This window comes from Gymnogyps californianus, chromosome 6, assembly GCF_018139145.2.
Source record: "Gymnogyps californianus isolate 813 chromosome 6, ASM1813914v2, whole genome shotgun sequence".
Classification (NCBI taxonomy): Eukaryota; Metazoa; Chordata; class Aves; order Accipitriformes; family Cathartidae; genus Gymnogyps; species Gymnogyps californianus.
The window spans coordinates 33564203-33587916 of record NC_059476.1 but is presented as its reverse complement, the minus strand read 5'-3'; the positions used below and the strand labels follow the sequence as shown (position 1 = coordinate 33587916).

Below are 23714 nucleotides of genomic sequence, written 5' to 3'. Positions count from 1 at the left end.
TTATTACCAAAAAATAACAAAGAACCACAATCAGCATCTGGTCTCATGGAGCTCTTTTTTTCTTAAAGCAAAATATTCAGCTAAGCCTGATTGGTACTGACAGAACATTCAACAATTTTTTTTGCTTTGTGCAGGAGCTGGAAAGTGCATTGCCAGGCCTCTCAGAGTGGCAGGGGAAGGCTGGATCCTCAGCTAATGACTATGCCCAGAATGTGGCTTTAAGATGCCAGGAAGCAGTCGTGAGATTTCAACCAAGGTAAGCCTTGGGATAAGACAGCACATTTCACTTCTGATTAACTGTAGGAAAGGCTAATTCATTTGCTGCCTTTTGTATAAAATATTCAGACTCCTGGCTCTTATTGGCAGTTGTATTCTGTATTCATATGGCTAGAACTGTTTGGAGAAAGTGAAAGAGATGAAGATAAGAATGCAAATTTCATTATTCTTTAAACCCCTTACATTTCAAGTAGGAAGAACATCCTCAGTTCAGAAATGTCAATTCCTCTGTGCCAAGTTTCAAAAATATCTTGGCACTTCTTTTCTTTTTCCCCCAGTGCTGACTTGTCTCACTCTTTCTCAGAGCTGTATTCTCACTGAGAAATGGGAACGGGAACCTGCACACCTGATTTTAGCATGGGTATGCATTTATGTATAGTTTAGACGCTGGGTGTTTTGGCAACTGTATTTGTTCCAGTGCTGTGAATGGTACAGGGTGTTCAGGTCAGGCATTAGCCGAGTCTTGATGGCAGGTAACTCAGCTGATGATGAAGTAACTCAACTCTGGTAACCATTGGAAGTCACAGTTTCTCCTCTGATCCTTCATGGCTGTGCAAAAGCCTAAAAATGGGGTTTCAACTCGCCCAGCTGACCCAATATACCAGTGAAGGTGTGTCCTAAAGATAAGATTTTGCTCTTACTGGCAGACTTGGACTGTGTAAATACGATCAAGCTCTTCACAGCCATCAGTTTTTGGGGCACTACTTTACAAATTTCCCATGCTCAGGTGCTGGTTTGGCCCTGCTTTGCTGCGCACATAGAGTTTCAGGCAGGTGAGCCAGGTCTCTGCTCTTTGTTCTCTGTCTCGAGGTGCAAGACAGCCTTGGTGCTGTGTGGCAGAGGCTCTGGCTCTCTGGAGAGACTTGGAGCAGCAGCTGTATGTCCCAGGGATGCTCAGTGGGTCAGGGCACAGCTGGTTGACATACAGAGCTCATTGCCTCCAATGTCTGTTTTAAGTCAGGGCTAGGTTAGTAGTGGCAGTTGCCATCCAATGGCAGTTTGGTGTTTTATGTGGAATGAACTGGTTGCCTTCACCACAGCTTTTAGTAGGCAACATTGTAAATGATATTAATTTGTGCTCTCGAAGGAAGCTTTAGCAGAATGACCAAGCATTTAATTAGCTTTCACAAAGAACTGCTTTTACCCTCCAATGCTCGTATGTGCAAATGAGACACTGCATCTCAGAAAGTGTTTCTAATTAGCCCCAGCCTAGGAAGCCTGCCGTCTCTTTTCCTGGCATTCTTTATGCTAGGAAAAAATAACATGGATTTCTTGTAAAGAGGAGCATAGTGAGTTCGGTATCAGAGTGTTAGACCTACCTAGTGGCTCTGCTGGTAGGAGGTCTGTGCATGGGTAGATAATGAAATAACGTTGGTTAGTTTTGATTGATGAAAAGAACGTGATAAAAGAAACATGGACTTTAAAGATAAGAACCAGAGTGGAGTGTGCATGAATAAAATGGCAACCACAGCAAAGTTCCCCTGTCCACTTCAACACTTTGGCCTTTTTAGTTTGCCTGGTATTAAACTATTGTTCACTATGCTATTTATTCCTGTTTAACACGAGGGTAGCTCCTTAGGAAGCCTGCTATCCACAAGTGCTAGATCTGTTAAATAATGGTACCTGGATTTACCATGCTAAGAGCTGTGAAAGCATAGTGATCAAATCTCAACTCTGGCCATGTCTTAGTTTGATTATATTACAATAAAACAGAGATGACTTTACTCTCAAATAAGGAACTTCAAACGTGGAGTAAACAAGCATTAACGTATGGTCCCTGGCCTCACACACACGCTTTATTTACTTTAACTGTCTTAACCGTCCTTGGAAAAAACATTCCCACCACCCAGCTGGGGCAGGGGACTTTGAGTTACATACGCTGAAATTACCATTTTCAGTTTGAGGGTCAGTGTGTCTGGTGAATCCTCTTAGGGGTCACCAGCAGCTTGCCCCGTCCCTCTGCTGTCGATCAGCTTTGACAGGGCCAGAGCAATTACATGCCCATGTCTCAGCTCATGCAGATCGCTGGCTGCTGCATCAGGATCACAGAACTGGCTCGTGCAACAGGCTGTGAAACATAGCTGCCAGGGTATGACGTCTTGCCTTGTTTTCTGCCTTCTCTACTCTGGGACATGGCAAAGGTTAAGTATTCAGTCTTGGCAGCAGGCAACAATAATAGCTAGATTTTGACAGAACACATCTGCTAGCCCCACAAAACTTGAGTTTCATTATCTTCCACCCTGTTTTTGCTAGGTTACTGGTAAAATTACCGATGCTTTGGAACACTACATCTGCCTAGGATCCCTAACTCATGGACCAAAAGCTTTCTGGTCTTTTGGAGAAGAGAAGATGGCCACACTGCTGCAGGGGTGCCACTGGGCAGGCTCCTCTGTCTATCAGATGTGTATGGGGAGGATAGAAGAAGGACTTATTTCCGTCTCATGCTAAGAAGCAAGGTTGATTATTTCTAGTGTGGCTTGTTGTTACTTCTGCTTTGATTTAGTTTCTGCAGACTGCTATAGCTCTGTCATTAGTCTTATTGGAGTTTAAAGGTCTTAAATGCCTCTGAACTGTACAGAGTTTTTTTTTTTAAATCTGTTCTAGTGAGTGTGGGACAGCTAAAAACAGGATAGTTTTAATTTGTCTAAATATGCATTAAAAACTACTGAAATATGAAAAACTTTTCAGTACAGTCCCTGTTAAGCAGAGCAATCTAAATTCAGGGTAACCTAACAAGGGATGTTCATAAACAGATACATGACAGAGAAGAACAGAACAGGCAATATAAGAGAAACAATCTGCAGAAATAAGACTCGTAAGTATATGGGTTGATTGTTTTTTTGGGGGGGTACTTTCATTTTCTGATAACCACTGAAACAGCGAAGGAAGAGTTTTAGTGGGATTTGAGGGAAACAGAAGAATAGACTTGGTGAAGAGGTTTACAGTCAGAAGAATGAGGGAATACTGTCTCGTTCTTGGCTAAGCTATACCTGACCTGTGAATCAAGGATTTTAATTTCAAGAGGTGTTTATCATGCATGATTTATGAACATCAGCATCAATTTAGAGCATGAAATGCCATCTGCATGGAAGGAAACCTTTACATTTTATTACAAGAACATGAATTTCTAATACTATTGCTAGTGATTACATTGAATACTGCTCTAGTCATTGTGTGTAGTTGGGTTTGGATAAGAATGTAATATAATCTGCACCTTTGGGAGATAAGTTATATGCAGGCCCCAGGAACAAATGTTACAATAAAGAGAATTGCCTTTTTTTACCAGAGAATAGGAAAGCCAGTATGGAACAATACATATGATTACAAAAAGCTGCTCTTACCAATTGCCTTCTCAAAGGCAATCAGCAAAACTGATGTGGATTGCAGAGCCGTGTATGCAGTTACCTGAACAGAGGATGGTGTTTTCTTCAGATGCCTGTTACGCAGAGAGGGGGCTGAAACGTGGGACTCCTAGGCGGTGGGAATGTCAGTGTTTCAGAGAAGGTTGCATTCCAAGTCAGTGTGGGAACTACATGTTGAGGTTTTCTGCCAAAGAAAAATTCCTGAAAGTTCCCCCTCTTCCCCATTCCCCAAATAAAATGGGAGTGGAGTGGTTTCATTTAGTAGGACTCAGCTGGTCCCTGGGTTGGTCCCTAATTTCTGCAGAGGCTATAGGGTGGCAGTTGCTGTCAGACCTGTGACTGTTCTCCAATAAAACTGGAAATGCCGGGAGCCCTGGGCTGCCCTGGATCTTGGGCTCAGCCAGAGTCTCCCTGGGTTTCTTTGCTCCCCTGAGGGAGACCAAGCTCTAGTGAGGCTTTCAGTATTTAAGTTCTCAAGGCAAGTAGCTTTTGAGAGTGCAGTTCAGGTGGGGACTCTCGTAGTTTCCACGCTTTCTGCTGAACAGCTACAACTCAGGGATGTGTGGGAGGGAGCAGGGAAGCTGTAGAAGTGCTAACGTCCCCATGCCATATGGCGGACATGCGCGGGTGAGGCAGAGCTTGTGAGGCTGTGTTCCTGCACAGGCGGCCAGGTGAGCAGAGAGAAAACTTGGTCAGATTCCCTCCGAGTCCTGCCTCAGACCTGGTGAAAATTCGTCACAACGAGTATGTGTCTGCGAATAGCTCTCTGTCAGGAAATCAGGATTTGCTGATGAAACATTGCTTTGCTAGGAAATGACCGACCAGTTCCGAAGAACAGTTTCTTCAGGAATCTTGATATTAAAATACTGGTGTTTAAGGTTCCAGTGACACTTCTTGTATCAAGGCATGGAAAATCCCTGAGCAAGCTCTTGGGTTGCAATACACTTAAGGAAAAAAAGGGGGGGGAAGAAAAAAGGAGGGATAGGGAGAAGACAGAGGGGCAAAAAAAAAAGCAAGCATCTTACTGTAGCCCAAGTAAGGACTGTGCCTGGTGAGTATGAGAGGCACTTATAATAAGAAAAACAAGTGTGGTTATCCACAGCCAGCCTTTACGTAACTGCTGTGATTGATGAGACAGGCACTGCTACACTGGCTCTCTGTCTGGCTGCTTATTCCAGCGTTCAGGGACTGCCCAAGGAGCAGCCTAGAGTGTATCCAAACAGCCTTGGGCCCTTAATGGTGGTGTTTCTTTCCTTGCAGGTGTGCACTTTATGTTCATCCAAAAGCCTGTTGCAGTTCTGTATTGCTTTGTAAGGAGTCATAGGCATGCTTTTGAAGCATTCACCTGCAGCCCTGTATTAAGGTGGTGACTATTTTGAATTTCATAATGTTTTTTGCCATTTGTGGAGGTCTCAGAAAGGACCTTTTTGTTTTCCTGGCACTGAGGTATGTTGGTTGTGGGGTCTGGCTTTCTGTGAACTCGTGTGATGTAACCTCTGGATAGGCTGAATCAGTCCTCTGATGCGATACTGAGACTACCCTTTCTGAGCTGTTAACCTGGTAGGCCACCCTCATGGTGGGAAGGGTAAAACTGATTGCTAGACCGGAGACAGGGAAGGAATATTGGGCCAGGGTAGACTGAAAGTGAATCTGGAAAAGGGGTTTCATCCCACAGCACAGTGTGTGGTTTGCTTGCCAGGATTTATCCTGGCATCACTAGCGCATTAATTGGCCCAAGACACTGAACACGTGTGGCATTGTGGTGCATAAACACGTAAACCTCCTGAGGATGGGGTTAACGTAATCCAGGGTTGGACTGGATTGAGACTTGCAAATTACAGAATGTAATGCTCCTTTCTGGGTTTAGTCTGGGAAATACGAAGTGAATTTGCCTAGGTTATCTTTAAACACTTTTCCTAGTTTTTAAAATTATGTGGTTTTATTTGAATTTTATGCAAGTTTAGAAGTTCTGTCATGCATAATTCACTAATTCATATGCTCTAGTCTGTTTTTTAAACAGCACACTGCTCATGCAAATTGATCTTCCCCTTGAAGTCTGGTAGGAGCTCTGTTATGATAATCAGTATTTAGATTTTTTTTTTGTTGTTATGTCCACAAGCTTCAAATGTACATATTACTGGGTTGCATCTTTGTCATGTGCCATGCAGAACAGGATAATTCTGCCAAAGCCAGAGTCTATAGGGAGGGTGAGAGATCAGGCCTTTCATATTTTACAAAGAATGATATAACATATATTTGAGTAGTAGCCACAGAGAGAATTCCATTTTCATTATTTTACATGACGTAAATTATACAAAATAAGGGTTGCCTGCAATTATTCAACATTTCAGCTAAGGCTTAAAATAATTTTAATGTACTCGGCACAGATGGAAAATTAGGGCTTGTTCCTGCTGCTTTTGAAGTTAATGGATATTTTGTGATTGACTTTTAATGAGAGTAGGGTCCAACCCATAGTTATTAGATTGTAAGCCCTTTGTTGCCTGGTGACAATCAGACAATCAGACAATCTGCATTTGCCTAGCAGAGCAGTTAATCTTGGTGAAAACAAAAAAGTACACCCCAAAGCTCTCCATATAGAGTAAGATCAGCTCAGCATACATATATGACTGTTAATGTAAGTGGTCTTCACACAAAAATGGTTACTCACCTTAATGATTTCAGTATCTCCAGAATCCAAAGAATGCAAAACTAAAACCATCTTACTGCAGTATTTTTAGTGAAAAAGAAACAGTAAAACACAAGACTTCTGCATCCCTAGAACAGCAGACAAGAACATCAACCTGAATGAGAGAGAGGTGGTGCTTCAGAGGTGCTGTAAACTTTTTGCTCTCTAGAGTGCAAGACTCATGAGTGATACAGCTGTGAATTATGTGGAACTTCGTATAGCACCAGTAAGAACTGCTGCTAGTGTTTAGGGGTTTTTTTTCTTTTTTTTAAGGGGAGTTCACATTTGCTGTGTGTTACGCACCGTGAAAGGAGTCATCCAAATGAATACCAGAGTGTACAAATCTGACACGTGTCCTTTTCTTCCTTTATTTTATGTCTAGCTCTAGTTCAATGCAACAAATCACTCTAAATATTTTTTTCTTCATTAGTGAATTAATTCTTCAGCTGTTTGTAGCCTTGCAGGTCCTTCCTTACATGTTATTAAACCAAACTATAAATATTTCACTCTTTCCTATTAAATTAGTCCTTTTGCTCTCCCCATGCTTTTTCTCAGTTTTCTTTAACTCTCTTCTGCTGCCTCATACAGGCCTCTCTGCTGCCTAAAAGCTAGAGATTGGTTGTTAGGTATTAACCTTTTTGCTTCTTTAATTCCATTTTCCTTCTGTTTTCACATTATGGAGACATTTGCTATTCATTTTCAGGTGAGATGGCAGAAAGAATACATATGTGGAGACCTACATAGAGATGTAGATAGGTGCTTGTGCAACAGTTAGCCAAGGCACCTTGCTGCTTAAGTATCTCCGGTAATCACTCACTTCTGATCGTGCACCTGGTGTATCTTGAGGGAGGTGCAGGCTGGCTGGCCTGTGAGACCTCCCATTCTGGTGCTAGATGTACCACCACCAAAATGACTCATTTTTGTTCCTATGTGAATTGCCCACCTTGGATCCTGTTTGGAGGCAAGTGGTTGTTCACCCTGGTGTAGCGATCTAAAGTGTCTATTTTGGTAAGGAAAGTGGCATATCCATCGTTTCAGTCTTTAAATGCCTCATAAATCTATGAAGAACTACAACAAAGGCCTGTGCATCTGTCTGTACTGTTTTTGAGGTCTCTAGACACTTTTAAAACTATTTGGTTTTGCTGGGATGACTCTGAGCACAATAGATTGAAAAACATGAATTATTTTGTCCAAAAGAATCTGGGTTTTGTGTTAGTTTTGACCATGTCTGTGAGTAGAGTCTCACAGGGGCCAGCAAACATTGCCACCTTTTCAGCAATGAGAAATCTCATTCTCTGAGACAGCAATAGTTTTCTTGCTTCAGCTGAGTTGCGAGTCAACTTGTGATACACCCATGTCAGGCTTTGAAGTTGAGTGTGGAAAGCCTCTGTTTGCATTGGGGAAGGACAGAGCTGTGGTATGAGGCTATTCGGGTTGCTCACCTAATCCATGGGAAGTTTTTTTTAAGCTTCAGTTTCATTCCTTGGTAGAGTGAATTTGTAACTAATCCTGAAGCTGGTAGGTGTGTGTAGCCTTAGGCCACAACCACATCTGCCTGGATGGGGCACAGTCGTCTCATTACCCATAGTCAGAGGGAAGAGATTTTCCCCCTGCCAGTCCAGGACCCTCCTTTCCTATTTCCATGTGGAGAAGCTGTGATACACTGAGGAAAAACCAAAGGTAAGGATATCTCTGATGGCTGCAAAGTGACACTCACTAGAAAATGTGGACATCTCTCTTACTCAAAGGATTTCCAGCTCCTCATGAGAGTCCCTTGGGTCTTTGCGAAATTTGCAAAACAGAACTTAAGCAGAAAGTCGAAGATTGGGAGCCTGAAATACCATCAAATTTAAATATGGAAAGATTTATTCTTTATGGCTCTGATACAGGAAAACTTTTGTTCCTGACTTAAAGCATGTGGGACAAATCGTGCTTAGATTTAAACATATGTTTGAGCTTTTTCTTGGCTTTAACCCTATTAGCTCACCAAGATGCTGAGAGCTGATCATGTTTCTGTAGAATTTTTTCTGTGTAACAGAGTGAGCCTGGATTTTAATGTCAGAGTTTCCAGGACCTCATTCACAGTTTAAATATATTATTTAGGATTCCAGTAAAATCACTGTTGTTTTGAATGAAGTATTGTCATGGTTTAACACCAGCCGGCAACTAAGCACCACACAGCAACTCGCTCACTTGCCCCCGGTGGGATGGGAGAGAGAATCAGAAGGGTAAAAGTGAGAAAACTCGTGGGTTGAGATAAAGACAGTTTAATCGGTAAAGCGAAAGCCGTGCATGCAAGCAAAGCAAAACAAGGAATTCATTCACCACTTCCCATCAGCAGGCAGGTGTTCAGCCATCTCCAGGAAAGCAGGGCTCCATCATGTGTAACGGTTACTTGGGAAGACAAACGCCATCACTCTGAATGTCCCCTCCTTCCTTCTTCCCCCAGCTTTATATGCTGAGCATGACATCATATGGTATGGAATATCCCTTTGGTCAGCTGGGGTCAGCTGTCCCGGCTGTGTCCCCTCCCAGCTTCTTGTGCACCCCCAGCCTCCTCGCTGGTGGGGTGGGGTGAGAAGCAGCAAAGGCCTCGACTCTGTGTAAGCACTGCTCAGCAGTAACGAAAACGTCCCTGGGTTATCAACACTGTTTCCAGCACAAATCCGAAACATAGCCCCATTCTAGCTACTCTGAAGCAAATTAACTCTCTCCCAGCCAAAACCAGCACAGGTATAAAATACAGATGTAACTTTCATAGAAATGTTATTTTTTTAATAAAACAACTTTATCCCATAACTTGTAATTTATGTACAGACATGATGAAAAGTTTGAAATATTTGCAGCACAGATAAGCAGTCTATTGAGTGAAAATTCTTGTTTTGTTTTGTAGAATAGATCAGAACACGTGTATTTCACCAAAAGAAGGAACTGAGAAATTCAACAGCTTAAATGAGGTAAGCTTAACCAAAAGTTGAAATAGGATGTTACAAATTTTGAATTAGATGTTTGTTTTTTGTTAATTCTAAGGTCTTGGGATAATGTAATCACTTCAGAATCTTAGGTCAGAGTTTTAATGAATCATTCTAGTCATGTTTTTGGAGAAAAGCTGCTATAATAGTTTAAAAGCCAGAAGCAAGAGATTTTTTAAATATTTTAAGCCAACTTTATGCTGCTTTCTGTTTGTGCTCAGAAAAGAATTAAGCATTCAATATTGACTGACTGAAATGCCATCTCTCAAGAACATTTGATTTTTCCTCACATTACAGCTCAAAAGTGTTCAGCTATCAATTACGTTTTGTTTAAAAATAAGGAGTTCTCAAGGTTGCTACGTCCTGCATAAATCGATTATGAACAGTACAATGTAATCTAAAAGGTACTCTAAAATGTAAGATGGGAGGAGGGGAGAGTTGGAGTGAAGAGAGGAAGCAAGGAAAGCCAAATAACACCTGTGACACTTGAAACAAGAGCCGTTTTCACAGGGATTATGCCAGGAGGATGGTGTGAGAGTAGAGCACAAAGAAGCCATTTGTGTGTTCATGTCAAACAATGGATGAGCCTGAGCTAGATTCTCACAATCAGCAATATACTGGAGGCCAAAACAAAGCTTTGCAATTATTCAAAGTAGGAAACCTTATAAAGCATCTCCCACAAACAAGGGTATCTGCATACTAGCATGGAGTATGCTTACACACTGCAAGGGCAATAAACAATACTGAAACAATGAGTAGATGATATTTTTAAGTGTAGACCAAGACAACAGAACAAAAGAAGCAGTGGAAAACAAGAGTTGGGGGGAAGGGAAGCCCATTCCTGTCAAACTATGGAAAAGACAGCGTTGTTTCCATCATGAGCCAGAGAACATCTATGTCTATTAATAGATGCCTGACTTTTGTTAGGGGAAAACCACAATGTGTCCTTTTAAAGGAATTCAGACTTAATCTTCTCCTTACAATGAATTATTTCCTATGCATTTGTGTCATTGTTGTGCAGCTCACTGTTGAAAATCTCAATGCTAACTAGTAAGGCATATTCCATGACCGATGTAAGGGAGTATACTCAGCCTCTGTCTAGCCAGTTAAGGCCCTGGGAGAAATCATTAAGTTATTGTTTCTTTTGAGAAGCCCCATTGCAAATAATCACCAAAGCTTCCACTTCAAAGCTTCCATTTAAAATTCTTGCAAAGGATTCCTTAAAGGTTAAGATAAAGTATTATAATAAACAAAATCAGGGTAAGATATTAAAACAGATAATTAGATCAGAAATTAAAATAATTTGCTAATAATTTATGGGGAATGAGCAAGGGATACATTCTGGTGCTTCCTTTTGCAAAATCTTAGATTGTATCGTGTCTCAGGTATACTGCAAACCCAAATGGACGTGTGTCATAAGAAAATAAATTCCCTTCTTGGATTAGAGAAAGCGGTGTCTCTCTTCACTGCTCAGAGTGGCATTATACAGACCCAGGGCATATCTTGTTCTGTCTTATTGTTGCTTGTTTGTTCCCCATAAAGGAAGTTCTGAATTGAAAATGTCATATGCCTCAAGACACAAATATTGCCTTAACAGATACCGCAGAGATTTATTTACGTTCACATAAAATATGCCTATCTTATTTTAACCTGAACTCTCAGATTAAAAAGCAAGGGAGATGCTTTTATACATCGCTGTTCTAATGTGATATATAAAAGCATTAATTTCCTTAGAGTGAAGAAATTGAACAGGTTGATATTTGCTCAGTTTCTTTTCTATATGAATCACTTCAAAGGCCATTAAATGCTGAAAGCTTGGATTATTCTCCTTCTCTGCCCCAGCTGATTTCTTAAATCCAGTAAATCCATCAATAAACTGGATATAATAGAATAGCTGCCTTCCTGTCCTGGAGGGGCAGGAGCAGGCCCAGGGGCAGGGTGCAGGCATCCTTTTAATGTACAGAAACACCATGTGTGGGGCAGGGTGGTTTCAATTTATGCAGAAAGCACCAAGTCTGGGCTTTGCTTCTCCTCCCTTCTCCCTGTCAGCCTCCAGACTGAGACCAGGCAGGGTCCATGGGTGGGGCAGACCTATTCCCTTCCCCTCTTCCCTCAGTTGTTAAATTTACCAGACCTTGGGATGTCCACAAGGATGAAACAAAGGATGCTGATAATAGTAATGCTTTATCAGGGAAAGAAATTATTTGTAACAGCAGTGGCTCTCTTTTGGCCATTGTTAGCTACCTGCTCTCTCTGTTCTCTCTGCAGTGAGCACCGATTGATTAGCAGGTTTGGCAGTGCCGTAGCTCTTGGTGCAATAAGGGAGAGTGCGGGGCTGCAAGGCTCCATTTGGCACATTGTCTCCCATCAGGCTATGGCCCCCTGGACATGCTGACCAACACGTCACATGGCGCTGATCCTGCAGGGCCCCCTGCAGGGACCTCCAGCTGGAGAGGGAGTTACTGATGGCACCTACCGAGAAAAAGTTTATAAGCTATTTCAGGGGACTCCCCCTCATTGCCACAGCATTTTGGTGATAAATTGGGAGAACTTGTTCATTCAGTGTCCCATTCCCCAGAGGCATTTAGCAGTGTGAGTGTAGGTGTGTGGTATTTATCTCTAGATGTAAGAGGTTATCTATCATCTCAATAATTCCCTGCCCTAAGGCCTCAACTCTTGATTTTCAATAATCATTGGCTGGAAGGAGAGATGGTCAGTGGGGTACAATCTACAGGCTTACTTGTTTGTAAAGATGGTTTCTTTACTACAGGCTGAGCTTCCTCTGCAAATGGCAATCCTTTTGTACTGTGTTTTCTCCAGCAGGCAAGAGTATGATACTTTAATGACTATGTTTTCTTAAAGCATTAGCAAAAATAACAAACAGGAGAGAAGTACCACACTGTCTCTCTTTCTGTTTTCCTTGGACTTCCTGTAAATGTCTTTATTTTTCCATTATCTTTGATCTGGAATAATGCAGGATGTTTCCTCTAGTGGAATTGGCATAGCTCAGGTTCTTTGAATTGTCAATTACTTTAACAGGATGTAAGAAGAGATAAGAAACCTTTGTCCAAGACAATTATAATTCCTTCTTTTTCAAACTTGCAAAATACTATTCTTAAGAGGTAACAATGTGGTTATTTTTCCAAAGAAACTTAAGGATCCATTTAAAATACTAATATGTCCTATCATTTGCATTAGCATGGATCAGTAATTACTGCATGCATCCAAAACACTAGTGTTAGGCACCAGAGTAAAGCTGGAATGAGCATCAAATCTGAAGTATTTGAACTGAGATCATTAGCTGATGTAATATGCCATAGCTTAAATTACTTCAGTGATATTGGTTTTCCATATAAGAGCTTACTAAAATTTATGATGGCAGCCACCATGACCTAACATTTCCCTCTTTATGTATTTTAGCTGTTTGTAATTGCCTCTGACATGTTTTGCAACTTCTTTTAAACGACCAAGAGCAGAGATGGCCCAGTTGGGCCTCAGGGGTAGGTCTGGACCATGGGAGAGCTTTAAGTAGCACGTGCACAGGCTGGTTCATCTCCAGATTAGATGTATTGCTGAGTGTGTGCAGCACAGAAGAGTACACATCCCCACCACTGTGGCAGGATGCCTGCAGTCACATCAGGGCTGTACAGGTACCGGAAAGTATTGGAGAATTAAGGGGAAGTTGGAAGTGGTCAGTAAGATTTCAAATGAACTTGGGAGGTTTGAGAAGATGAAGACAGGGCTCAGACTTTATTTTTCTCTCTTCTTGCCTTCCTTTTGCTGGCAGTTGGTAGCATGTTGGCCTGCCCCCAGCAAGCCCAAGGATAGAGAACCCGGTGCCAGTTGCTGATATATGGCCATGTCCCCTCCCAGAGCACCTTCCTGCTCTGCTGGGGCTGCAGTTGCGGAAACAGGGAGCTGCACTGCTCCTGCCACAGAGTGGGAGGTCTGAGGCTGGAGGGATCCAGCCTGGCTGCTTTGGCTTTGCCAGTACTTCAAGCAGCCCTCTGAGAGGGGCAGGACAGGACACACGGCAGGGCAGGCAGCAGGGTCATCCCTACCATTTACTAGGACGCTCCTGTTGCCCATGAGTTAGTGACCCTCGGCAGCTTTGTGCTTGGCCTTTGCTTAAAGCTATGTCTCCTTACATGTGTTCCCATAAATATGTGGTGGCTCTTCACGTATAGTGCAGTGTGGCAGTACCATAGTACTCAGCTGTGTTTTAGGAGTAAGATGAGGTTGACGGCATACTCCAGATTCATCATCTCCCTGGTAACATCAAAATGATCAAAGCTACTTACTCTTTTTCTCCCTACATCAAATCCCTGTCAAGGGCACATTCATGAAATTATATAAGGTATTTCTATTATTATTATTATATGTTTGTTTTTTTTTTTTTTAGTATTTGGCAATGACTGGAAATTTGCCATCCACCCACCTTCCACAGATGGGTGAAAAATATCATTTAGAGCGACTGAATATAAACCAGCTGGTGAAATACAGCATAAGCATTGCCGAAACACAGTGCTTAACAATGTAGTCTGTGTGAGTGCTTTTATACTGAACTTGCCATAGATATTAATGTATCATAAGAAATAGTGATGCAAAGTGAATGTATTTTCTTGATATGGGAATTTTTTTGTCAAATGCTTGAAGTAACAGTCCGTGAAGGTGAGGTATTTTTGTCAGTTATTCGCCTATGTTCTCCTTATTGGTATGTTCGCCTGTGTTCTCCTTACTTGCCATCAGCAGTTCTCATGATAAGGTCCAGGCTGGGATCAAAGTCCTCACTGGTTTGTAGGTGGTATAGTCATCTTTTGCTAGATGACATTAATGACTGAAAAAGGCTGCCCGTCTGTTGTGATAATTCCACAGCCACTTTGTTTGGGTCTAGCTGGGATGAGAGACAGTGGAAAATGAGGCCTGTCATGTCATGAAAACCTTTCCCAAAACAGTGCCATGGGTACAATTCAAGTCAGCACCCTTCCCTTGACAAGGAAAATTCACTGCCACTTGAAAGCTGTTGAAGGTGAGATGGTTTCCATCATTCTGTCTCTAATTGAAGAAAGCCCTGTAGAGGATTAAAGACAACTTTGAAAGTACCTCATAAAAGATGCTAAAATTGATGGTAAGAAGTCTACTAAATGCATCAAAAGCAGGAAGCCAGGTAGGGTATCACTGGGACTGCTGGCTGGCTGACATGTAAAATGGGCACTAAGGTGATATGTCTGTAAACAGAGAAGCTGGGTGAATTTGTTGTATTGGTCTTCACTGATAAAGTCCGTGTTGGGGACATTTGCACATCTGGTATACTCTTTCTAGCAGACAGATCAAAGGACCCAGATGAGTTTGAAGTAATATATGTAAAATATTGGACCAAACAGTGTCAGTAAGTGACAACGAAAAGATGTCAGTCATTCAAGAGTCCTGGAGAAACTGAGGTGTGAAGATGAGGCACTGCTGGTCAAGACAGGTAAATTATCCTTACAAATGGCAGCTGGGCCAGAGGATGGTAGGTTGTTAATGCAACCTGTACCTGGGAATAGTAAAAGCATCTTCTGCCTCAGATCATAGAAACCAGCTCTATATCATGCCATATTTTTGAAGAATAGTATTATATTGCTATAAGTCAAAGTCTTCCCTGCTGTTCTCAGCTAAATTAGTTTCCTTTTTTTATTTTTATTTTTTTTTACCTAAAAACACTGGCATCCTTGGGTTTATAAAAGGGCCATATTACAATAAAAATAATGCAGACATATTAAACTACTCACTACATAGGTGACATATTGTTACACAAAGGAAATTATTCCAATAAATACATTCATTATTTAATTAAACGAATCAATAAATTGTTTCAGGTCTCTGACAGAGTGGGGAAAGGAGCTTTTCAGGGTATAAACTTGAGGATTTTTTTTTTCTGTTGCAATTCAGATTTTTTTTCAGAAAATGCTCTTCACAAATATGTACCATTGAGTGACTTAACATTTTACGTATATTCTGTGTGTGCCAGCTGTGTGATTATTAAGACAGCCTTGTGTGATTTTGTTTTATGTTGCAAGCTGTATTTCCCTTAAGAGAGGGGAACTGAATGTGTGGGGTATCGGTAGTGACTCATTTTGCCCAGTCAGATGGTGATTAGGGCTTTCACAGCATTTACATCACAGCAAGATGCTTGTGTCAGATTGTACAGCTGAATATTGCATGCAGCATTAAAGATTAAAATGAGAAATAGACCAAGCACGACACAGTAGCTGGAAGTGATGTTATAGATAACGAGCCTTGTCCTCATTGATTTGTTGGCAGCAAGTGACAATGATCTGTTAATTTTACCTTTGCAGTGGATAGGAAATGATCTGGTTGCCCTGTAGAAGCAGCAGCAGCCTACATAAAAGCTATGTCAACATAAAGAGGTATCTAAAAAAGCCAATTAAAAAATATCTCTTCCAAGAATCCCATAAGGGAATGTGTTCTCAGTAACTCTTTGTTCACTGCTGCGTACTGCACTCCCTGGCTGGAGAGGGAGATTTGTTTTTTTGTGAATGGTAAATGGGGAGGGACATAATGTCATCAGATCGTGATGTCAGCCCAATGAATGAAATACTTCCTTAATGTATTGCTTCAAGACCAAGAAAAGGGATACCATCTCAGTTTGGCTTCCTAGAATAAACTGTCTTTTGCTGACGAAGTCATCTTTCCCACGTGTCTTGAATAATCCATGTAAATTGGGACTTAAATAATCAGAAGTCAAGAAACTCGTGGAATAGTGCACGTTTGTGCTCTTGCACGTCCTCTCAGAGCTGCTAGTGGAACAACCCTTTGCAGGCACTGCTAATGGGCTCAGTGAGTTGAAGAGCTGTCGCTGTATTCTGTTGTTCTCTATCTAGCCCAATGTTCTGCTTTTGTCTGCAGAATTCTTTGTTGAAGCTACAAGCCCTTGAAACCGATCTGTGCTCTGCGTTTCTGCCAACCCAGGAAGAAACTCCTCAGCTGCCAGCACCCAAGGATCCAGCCCCTTCATCGGTTCAAACCAGTGCGCAATCTGATGGGGCCAGTTGTGGAGGTAAGCGATCATGTCATGGTGTGTTCTCATTTGCAATTATAAAAAAGCCTTGTGACTTGCAGTTTAATATCAGATTTGCAGTCCTCTGGGAAACAGTGCAGAGCTAATGCAAAGCACCATTTCCTGATGCAAATGCTGTGTAATGTAAAAAGGGGTGATACCTGTTAAAAGAATGGCAATTAATGGCTATAACCTTCTGTTTTTCTGAGAGGGAGTCTTGCTTGTCAGACAGGTTTCAAGAATCCTGATTCTTTTCAGTTTTAATCTGTTTTTTTTTGGTTCAAGTAAATTTACGCTCTTTACTTCCTATGTCTGTATTGTGTGAGATCACCTGCCATATCATGTAATTCTATTCTTGTCATTCTTTTTGTCAGAGCAATATCACTTCATTTCTCCTATTATTGATTTTAATTTAATGCATCAGCAGAGAGATAGCGAAGGTGAGTTTTACAGCATGTGGATTTTAATCATTCATGAACCTGTATTATTATCCATCTGGGAAAACTATGGTGTTTTATCTCTCCCTCTTTCCTCAATATGGAAACCAGTCCTTGCAAATAAATAGCCCTAGGCTTGGCACTATTTTTGTCAATTCATAGCTTGTAGTCACAGGGCTGGCAGAGTCGTGATGCTCAGTAGATAGAAGAGGAACCACTGTGAAAAATAGGTCAAAGGCAATATGACTAATACATCTCACAGACAAGTGACATGAATACACAAATACTTAAATCATTCACCATGTATGGTCCAAATTAAGGCAGATAGGTCAGTAATCCCTTTGCAATTGATGTTTTGTGTCAGAATAAAGGCTGGGTTCAGAAGAACTTATTTCAGAAGCTGTTTGCTCAGAATTTTCAGCAAGAAATAACAGTAAGTTATTTACCTAAAAAAAAAATCACAAATGATAGTGTTCTACTTAAGCAGTTATAAAGTTTGAGGTTTGCATTGCACAATTAAGGAAAATGGTATGTAGAATCCAAATTATTATAAAGATGGAGGAACCTAAAAAATACCAAATATCCTGGGTTTTAGCTAAAAAAAAAAAAAGGATGCTTTAGCCTAGCTAGGCAAATACCTTAATAGCTCTTGGATACACGTATGGAACTTGCACTGGTGCTAGTCCCTTGGCATGGATCTGAGGCAGAGGCATTTTGCAGCCCATCCAAAATCTGCACTGACATTTTTCCCTTTACGGCAGGGTGGGTTTTTCCTCCTTTTCCAGTAGTTTACTGAATTATTTTGTTCTGGTAGTTTCATAAGTCATTGTTAGGATGGTTCATAATTGTTTCCTTTGCTTATTTTTACTGTTTTGATTGGATTTTCTTTTAATTCATACTGTTAGTGACCCTTACTTCCGATACCCTCTCTAGCTCCTATTTGCCTATCTCCAGCTACACAGGCAAATATTGAATGATGTAGCATTTCTCTCACACAGTTCAGAGCATGCTCTGTCTCTCTAGCAGCTCAAACTTGTGCTTTAGCTAAAGCTTACCTATTCAATGGATTTTAATGTACGCTCATTCCTGCTAACATCTCCTTGTGGTTTGTGGGTTTTTTTTAATAACTTGCCATTTTGCATAGATAGAGCTAGTCCTAATTCTGCCTCTTAAATTACTACTGAAATCTTCTGATACACTGAGTTTAGATACAGTTGTCACATGGGACTATTGGCTATTTCAGCTTGAACTTGGATGGAAGTCCAGAGGTTTGTACCAGGCTAGGGACAGATTTTTTAGAAGATGTGCCATATATACTACGTCTCTAGTTATTAGCCTTTGCTCAGTGAATCAGGCAATAAAAAATTTAATATTAACAATGTACAAATGTATTACTTTTAAAATAAACATGATTGTGTAGTCTATTTAATTTCTTTTGTTTCACATCCCAGTCAACAAAAATTAGAAAAAAATACATTATATATATGGTGAATGAAGCTAGAACAGTCTAGTAAAATGACAGGGTATTTCAGGATGCAAATTTTAAGGGGTGAACAGTAACTCTTATCTCTGAGCAAAGTCAACCATTTCCAGTTTACTTTTGAATATGTAAAAACTTGAATTAGAGCTGGCAAAGTGAGACCATAAAGAATTGTAAGGGGGTATTAAGCTAGGGGTTTTTTAAGGGAAAAAATAAAAGCAGAGTGTGAGTAATTTCTATAGCTTTTGGATATGAGTATACATCAAATATGTGACTTGAGCAGTGAGCAGCTGAACTTAACTACAAGATGTTCTAAATGTCTTTTAAATTAAAAATCCTGATACTGGCATTCACGGATGTAACGTGTTGAGGGATGAATACATTACATCTGCATGTTCTTTTTTATATGCAACAGATTTCAGTGTATTATTGTTTCACTTAAAGAAAATCACATGCAGAAATACAGACTCATACCATATGACTTCTTGTCATATGATTGAAGTCCACATTATGAAGCATACTGCGTATTATAAGATACCAGATCTTGGCTTTAAGTCCTGTAGTGAGCTCTTGTCAGTGCTAAGCCGGACTGAGTAGATGAGATGGAGTAAATGCAGGCTAAGGGGCAACTTACTGGCTTGGTTAGAGGTGGCTTTAGTTCCCAGTTTTGGCAAAAATAGAGGCTAAAATTAGATCAGACACATGAACACAGGTAGATGTTTGGTCAGTTCATGGGCTACTCCCAGCGTAATGCTTAGTGTCTTGTTTAGGATCTATGTAGAACTGGAATCAGGATGATGGCCCTAAGTTTTAATTAAATTAAAAATGGCGTTGGTTATAACTTGTCATCATCCTGAGATGTTCCACTATTATAGTAATCAGGCCACGTAAATGAATCAGTTTGAATGACTTGCTGACTACTTCTGGACAGTACATAGTAATTTAACGCATCTGTAGTAGGGTCGGGACTAAAACCTTTCCTGGGGCCATACCAAAGTTGCACTAGTTTGCAAACTTTAGCAGAGCAATGCTGTCAGGAAGCCCTGGTGCCAAGGAAATGGAAGAGCCCTGGCCTTTGGGAAATATTCCCAAATTCACCTGACATGCAGGTTGTCTCCCTTTCATTTGCTAGCTGAATAAAAAACCCCTCCGTGAACTCTCTGCAGCTCTGTGTGTTTGGTTTTACACTGGAGCTGCTCCAGCCACTACTTGTCCTTTGCATTTATCTTCCAGGAGCGTTTAGGCTTGAATGTGTACTTTTCTTCCATTTCTGAGACTGGGTTGGGCCTAGTAAAATTGCCTGGTTGTAAATGTGAAAAGGAGCAAACGGCTGTGACCATATGGTTTATCAGCAGTACAGGCTGTCTCCTGCAAGAGGAGTACTTCTAGGTCCACAGAAAATCAGAGTTCAAATGTTGGAAACTTTTTTCCTGCACCTATCATACACAGACTGGTTGATTTTTTTATAACATCATTTTCCTTTCACAGTGAGGAGACTGCTACTTAATATGCCTATAAAAGAATTTATTCCTTTTAATAACAGAGCATGAGAAATAGTGAAACTGTTCTTAGTCAACCTACTTCACAGTGATTATATGTTTCCTGAAGTTCAAAGATGGTGAAATAAAAGGAAGAAAGCCAGTTGCTTCTCATTGACAGTATTGTTTTTCAGAAGTAAAAAACCCAAACAAACCAAAACCCAACCAAAACTATTAATTTTTTTAAGTCTTACAGGGTAAGGAAAGATTACTTGCCAGAAAGAGACAACACTTTTGGTTGCAGAACAACATTTATTCCAGCCATTATCACTGTATGTTGTCTGTGTACATAATTTCCCATGACTGGTACAATGCTCTATCCTTGCTTCTCCCAGATGCCTTTCTGGATCTCTCTATGGGAGGATTTGCATCTCATACATGATTTAGAAGTCCTGGGTGTTGCTCTGGTATCTTGGAGAGTTGAATTTGACCTACAGAGTACGAATTACTTAGAGGAAAGATGCTAGGTTAGAATTAATAATGAACTACATTGTCTCATTGTGAAAATGCTTAACATAATTATACTTGATGGTGCTGTTAGAGTAGATGAACTTATAGATACAAAAGTCACGTGTAACTTTTGCATGACAGATTGAACTGTGATTATACAATTGGATATTTTGTTGTCCGTAAAGCAAAAAGAGTTGGATAGTGCCTGATAAAATGATATTTTTGGCCATTGTAACTATTATTTTTGAAATCAATAAGTTGCTTTCTATGAAGGGTGCCATTCAGAGCTGGTTTGTCCCCACTGTCCCAATACAGTGATAGGGGTTTGTAGCTTCCGTATACGTTGGGCACAGGTCAAATAAAATGTACTGCAAAGGTTCCATTAAAATCCTGAAAGAAATACCCATGACAGGGCTACTTACCCAGGACATGGGAATGTCATGTCCTATGCACAAAGGAGAAAATGGAAAGAAAGTGAAGGTGAAAGAACTTTTCTAAACTTGCTTGCTCTTCTGTGAGTAAATCCATGTACAGTTGTTTTTCTGTGCAGTTTTAGACTTCCATTGAATAAAAAGATTCTGTGAAATGTAGTAGAATGCATGATATATTGCAAATATAATACTGATTAGAAATAACACACATGCTGCCTGGAAATACAGAATAATAGACATGAATTCAAAGGTCATATATATACATGGTTTTAGAGGAAAAAAAATAATGTAGCTGGTGTAAAATATTATGTACTATGGAAACTGATGTAGGGGAATCTGAGACAGCACATTCTTTACTTTAACATATATTAACTGTTTTTTGCGGGAGAGCTTTTATGAGAGTGTGGAGTTTCTCCCTAAGAGTATGATCTACTTTAAAGCACAATCATCTGATAGCAAAAATATTGACTAGGCTAGATCATCCTCACCCATTTCACCCACTGTGGGTGAGGAAGAAGATTCAATGGTTCTTCCCATTAATGTACCCAGGTCCAGCAAAGGGAAGATGAACTCTTGGTATTCCCTGGAGGTAGGCTCTTTAATGTGCCCATTATTTACCATGTTACACATAAACAGAATCAGTGTGATGAGCTTCACCAGTTCCTACTGTTTCAGTCCAGAATAAATCATTCTGACTTCTGGCTTGACCATCTCTATAAAACAAATTTTACCTTTTGAGGCACCTGAGGTGAGGTTTCCATTTATAGTCCAAGGCAATATTAACAAAGTATCATAAGCATGACTTCTCCAAGTAGCAGTCACTGCACACTACCTTGAATGTTACCGGTTGTTGTTGTTATTTTCATATCTTGTGTACTTTAGACCCGCGGGTATGTTACTTCAAACCATAATGAAATTCTGCAGGATACTGCAAGCAACACTGGAGGTTCTTAGCATCAGGACATAGTATATTTTTGATCTGCCTTTCCCTTGACCAAAGGACTAAATGCTAAATCACAAAATTAAACTTGTTTTGTACATTCATCGTCTTCTTGAGGAATGTGGCTTTCAAAAGCAAACAGATCTATGAAAATATAATTAATGCTACTATTCTGGGAAACTCTCTCTCTTTGTATTATACTTCATAGTTTATAAACACACCCATCCACCTTCTCCTGTGGAACTCAAAAATGCTATGTGTTAAGCCAGTAACTGTCCTTTCTATTTTCTCATCCTTGGTATTATGTTCATCCTGCATGTGATACCTTGCTGAACTATTTGCTGTTTACTTTGAATACTTATGCTTTGAATACTTCTGTAAGTATAGATTTGTATTTATCTAGGTAGCTAAATATCTTGTGAGTGACCCTCAGTCCATATTGGTTTATGCTTGCTTTCTAGAGCCTGTGCCAGCCCACAGAGACTGGCAGAATGACATGGATAGCAGCCCACAAGAACATCACTCCCTAGGGACCAGTCGACTGCTGTATCACATTACAGATGGAGACAATCCTCTTTTGTCACCACGCTGCTCTATCTTTAGCCAAAGCCAGAGATTTAATCTAGACACAGAGTCTGCCCCTTCTCCACCCAGTGCTCAACCTTTCATGATGTAAGAAAATGTATTTTAATTCATATATATTTTAAATAATTTTTGTACAATCCACAATCTTTGACTCTTCATTGTTTTTCAGATACCGTTACGTCATAAACAAGAAATTTTCATATTGTAGCATATTTTGACATTTTAATGGTTAATTTGCAATACCAGAAAGAGGATTTAGCATTTTTTCAGTCATAACACAGTATAGTATTGTAAAGACAGTGTTAAATGTTAGTTAGTAATTAGTCTGATGAATGAACATAAGATAGAGAGGGCTATCAAGGTATAATACTAAAAATTTCAGCTGTAATAGAACTATAGCTTGAGTCATTCACTAGATATGAGTGTCATAGAACATATGAACAGTCCAGGTATGTAATCTCCAGAAAGCAACTTGTGAGTTTCAGACAGAAACCAAACTTTCTTAAAAGCTTATATACATAGCTGTCAGCTGCAGGTGAATAATAATCAGATCTATTGATTTGCAATTGTAAAAAATCAGAAACTAAACCGCCTTCAAAATGATAATGTTTATTCAAGGTAATAAAAAACTCCCTGAGCCTATTTTTACAAATCATGTCATTACAGTCTCCTGTTACAGTTGGAAGATTTGTGAAGTAAGATGTGGGTGTTACATGTAAATACTGGATGCAGTTGTGACCTACTAGACTAAACTTCTGAAAAATATTCAGAAATCCCACAATTAATTAAAAAAAGAGAGAGAGTAAAAGCCAGATGGTGAACCCATTAGTATACCCTAGGGGTACCTTCAAGCAAAAGCAATTATTTTATGCTTACTTTGTAAAACTAAACTGTCTCTATCCTGTGAAAGGACCTAGCTGCAAATTCTGAGGTGCTAAGTGTGCCTGAAACAAGGCACGGTCCATTATAGCCAGTTCTCTGATCCAGCTACTATGCTTTTGGCTTTTGCAGGCCAAGAAGTTCTTCTAGATGTAGCTGTGAAGAATGCAAAGAACCACAAACAGTAGCACAACTTACCAAGCATCTTCAGAGCCTCAAGAGAAAAATTAGGAAGTATGAAGAAAAGTTTGAGCAAGAAAAAAAATACCTGGTAAGATAATAATTGAAAAGATAAAAGGAAATACTACAAGAGGCAGGCAAGAATCCCAGTGTATTTAAAGTTACGCAAAACAATAGGATAAAGGGTATTTTTGGTAAAATGAAATAGGAAAATCATCAATGAGGGAATATCTTTTATCGTCTTTCAGTGCATGCAGTAGCTCTGAGACTCTAATTTACATTTTCTTTGGATTACCTTTGTTGCAAAATATCCATCTTCTAGATCTGTGAGAAGTGTGAATCAGTGAAACATAGCTGACAGGCTTGTGAACCAAAATGATTCAAAAGATGAAAAGCTACTTATTTACTTTGTAGAAGTCATTTGCTTGGAAACTGTTG

The 23714-nt window shown here is 40.1% G+C and overlaps 1 protein-coding gene across 1 annotated transcript in view; it reads left to right on the top strand.

The window, feature by feature from the left end:
• Positions 1 to 23714, top strand: part of FAM13C (family with sequence similarity 13 member C) — a 54866-nt gene that overhangs the window by 15059 nt on the left and 16093 nt on the right. The window contains exons 4-8 of the mRNA XM_050899040.1: positions 135 to 256; positions 9218 to 9281; positions 16269 to 16356; positions 22094 to 22304; positions 23229 to 23367. Coding sequence (XP_050754997.1) covers positions 135 to 256; positions 9218 to 9281; positions 16269 to 16356; positions 22094 to 22304; positions 23229 to 23367 — 624 coding nt within the window. The remainder of the gene's footprint in view (positions 1 to 134; positions 257 to 9217; positions 9282 to 16268; positions 16357 to 22093; positions 22305 to 23228; positions 23368 to 23714) is intronic.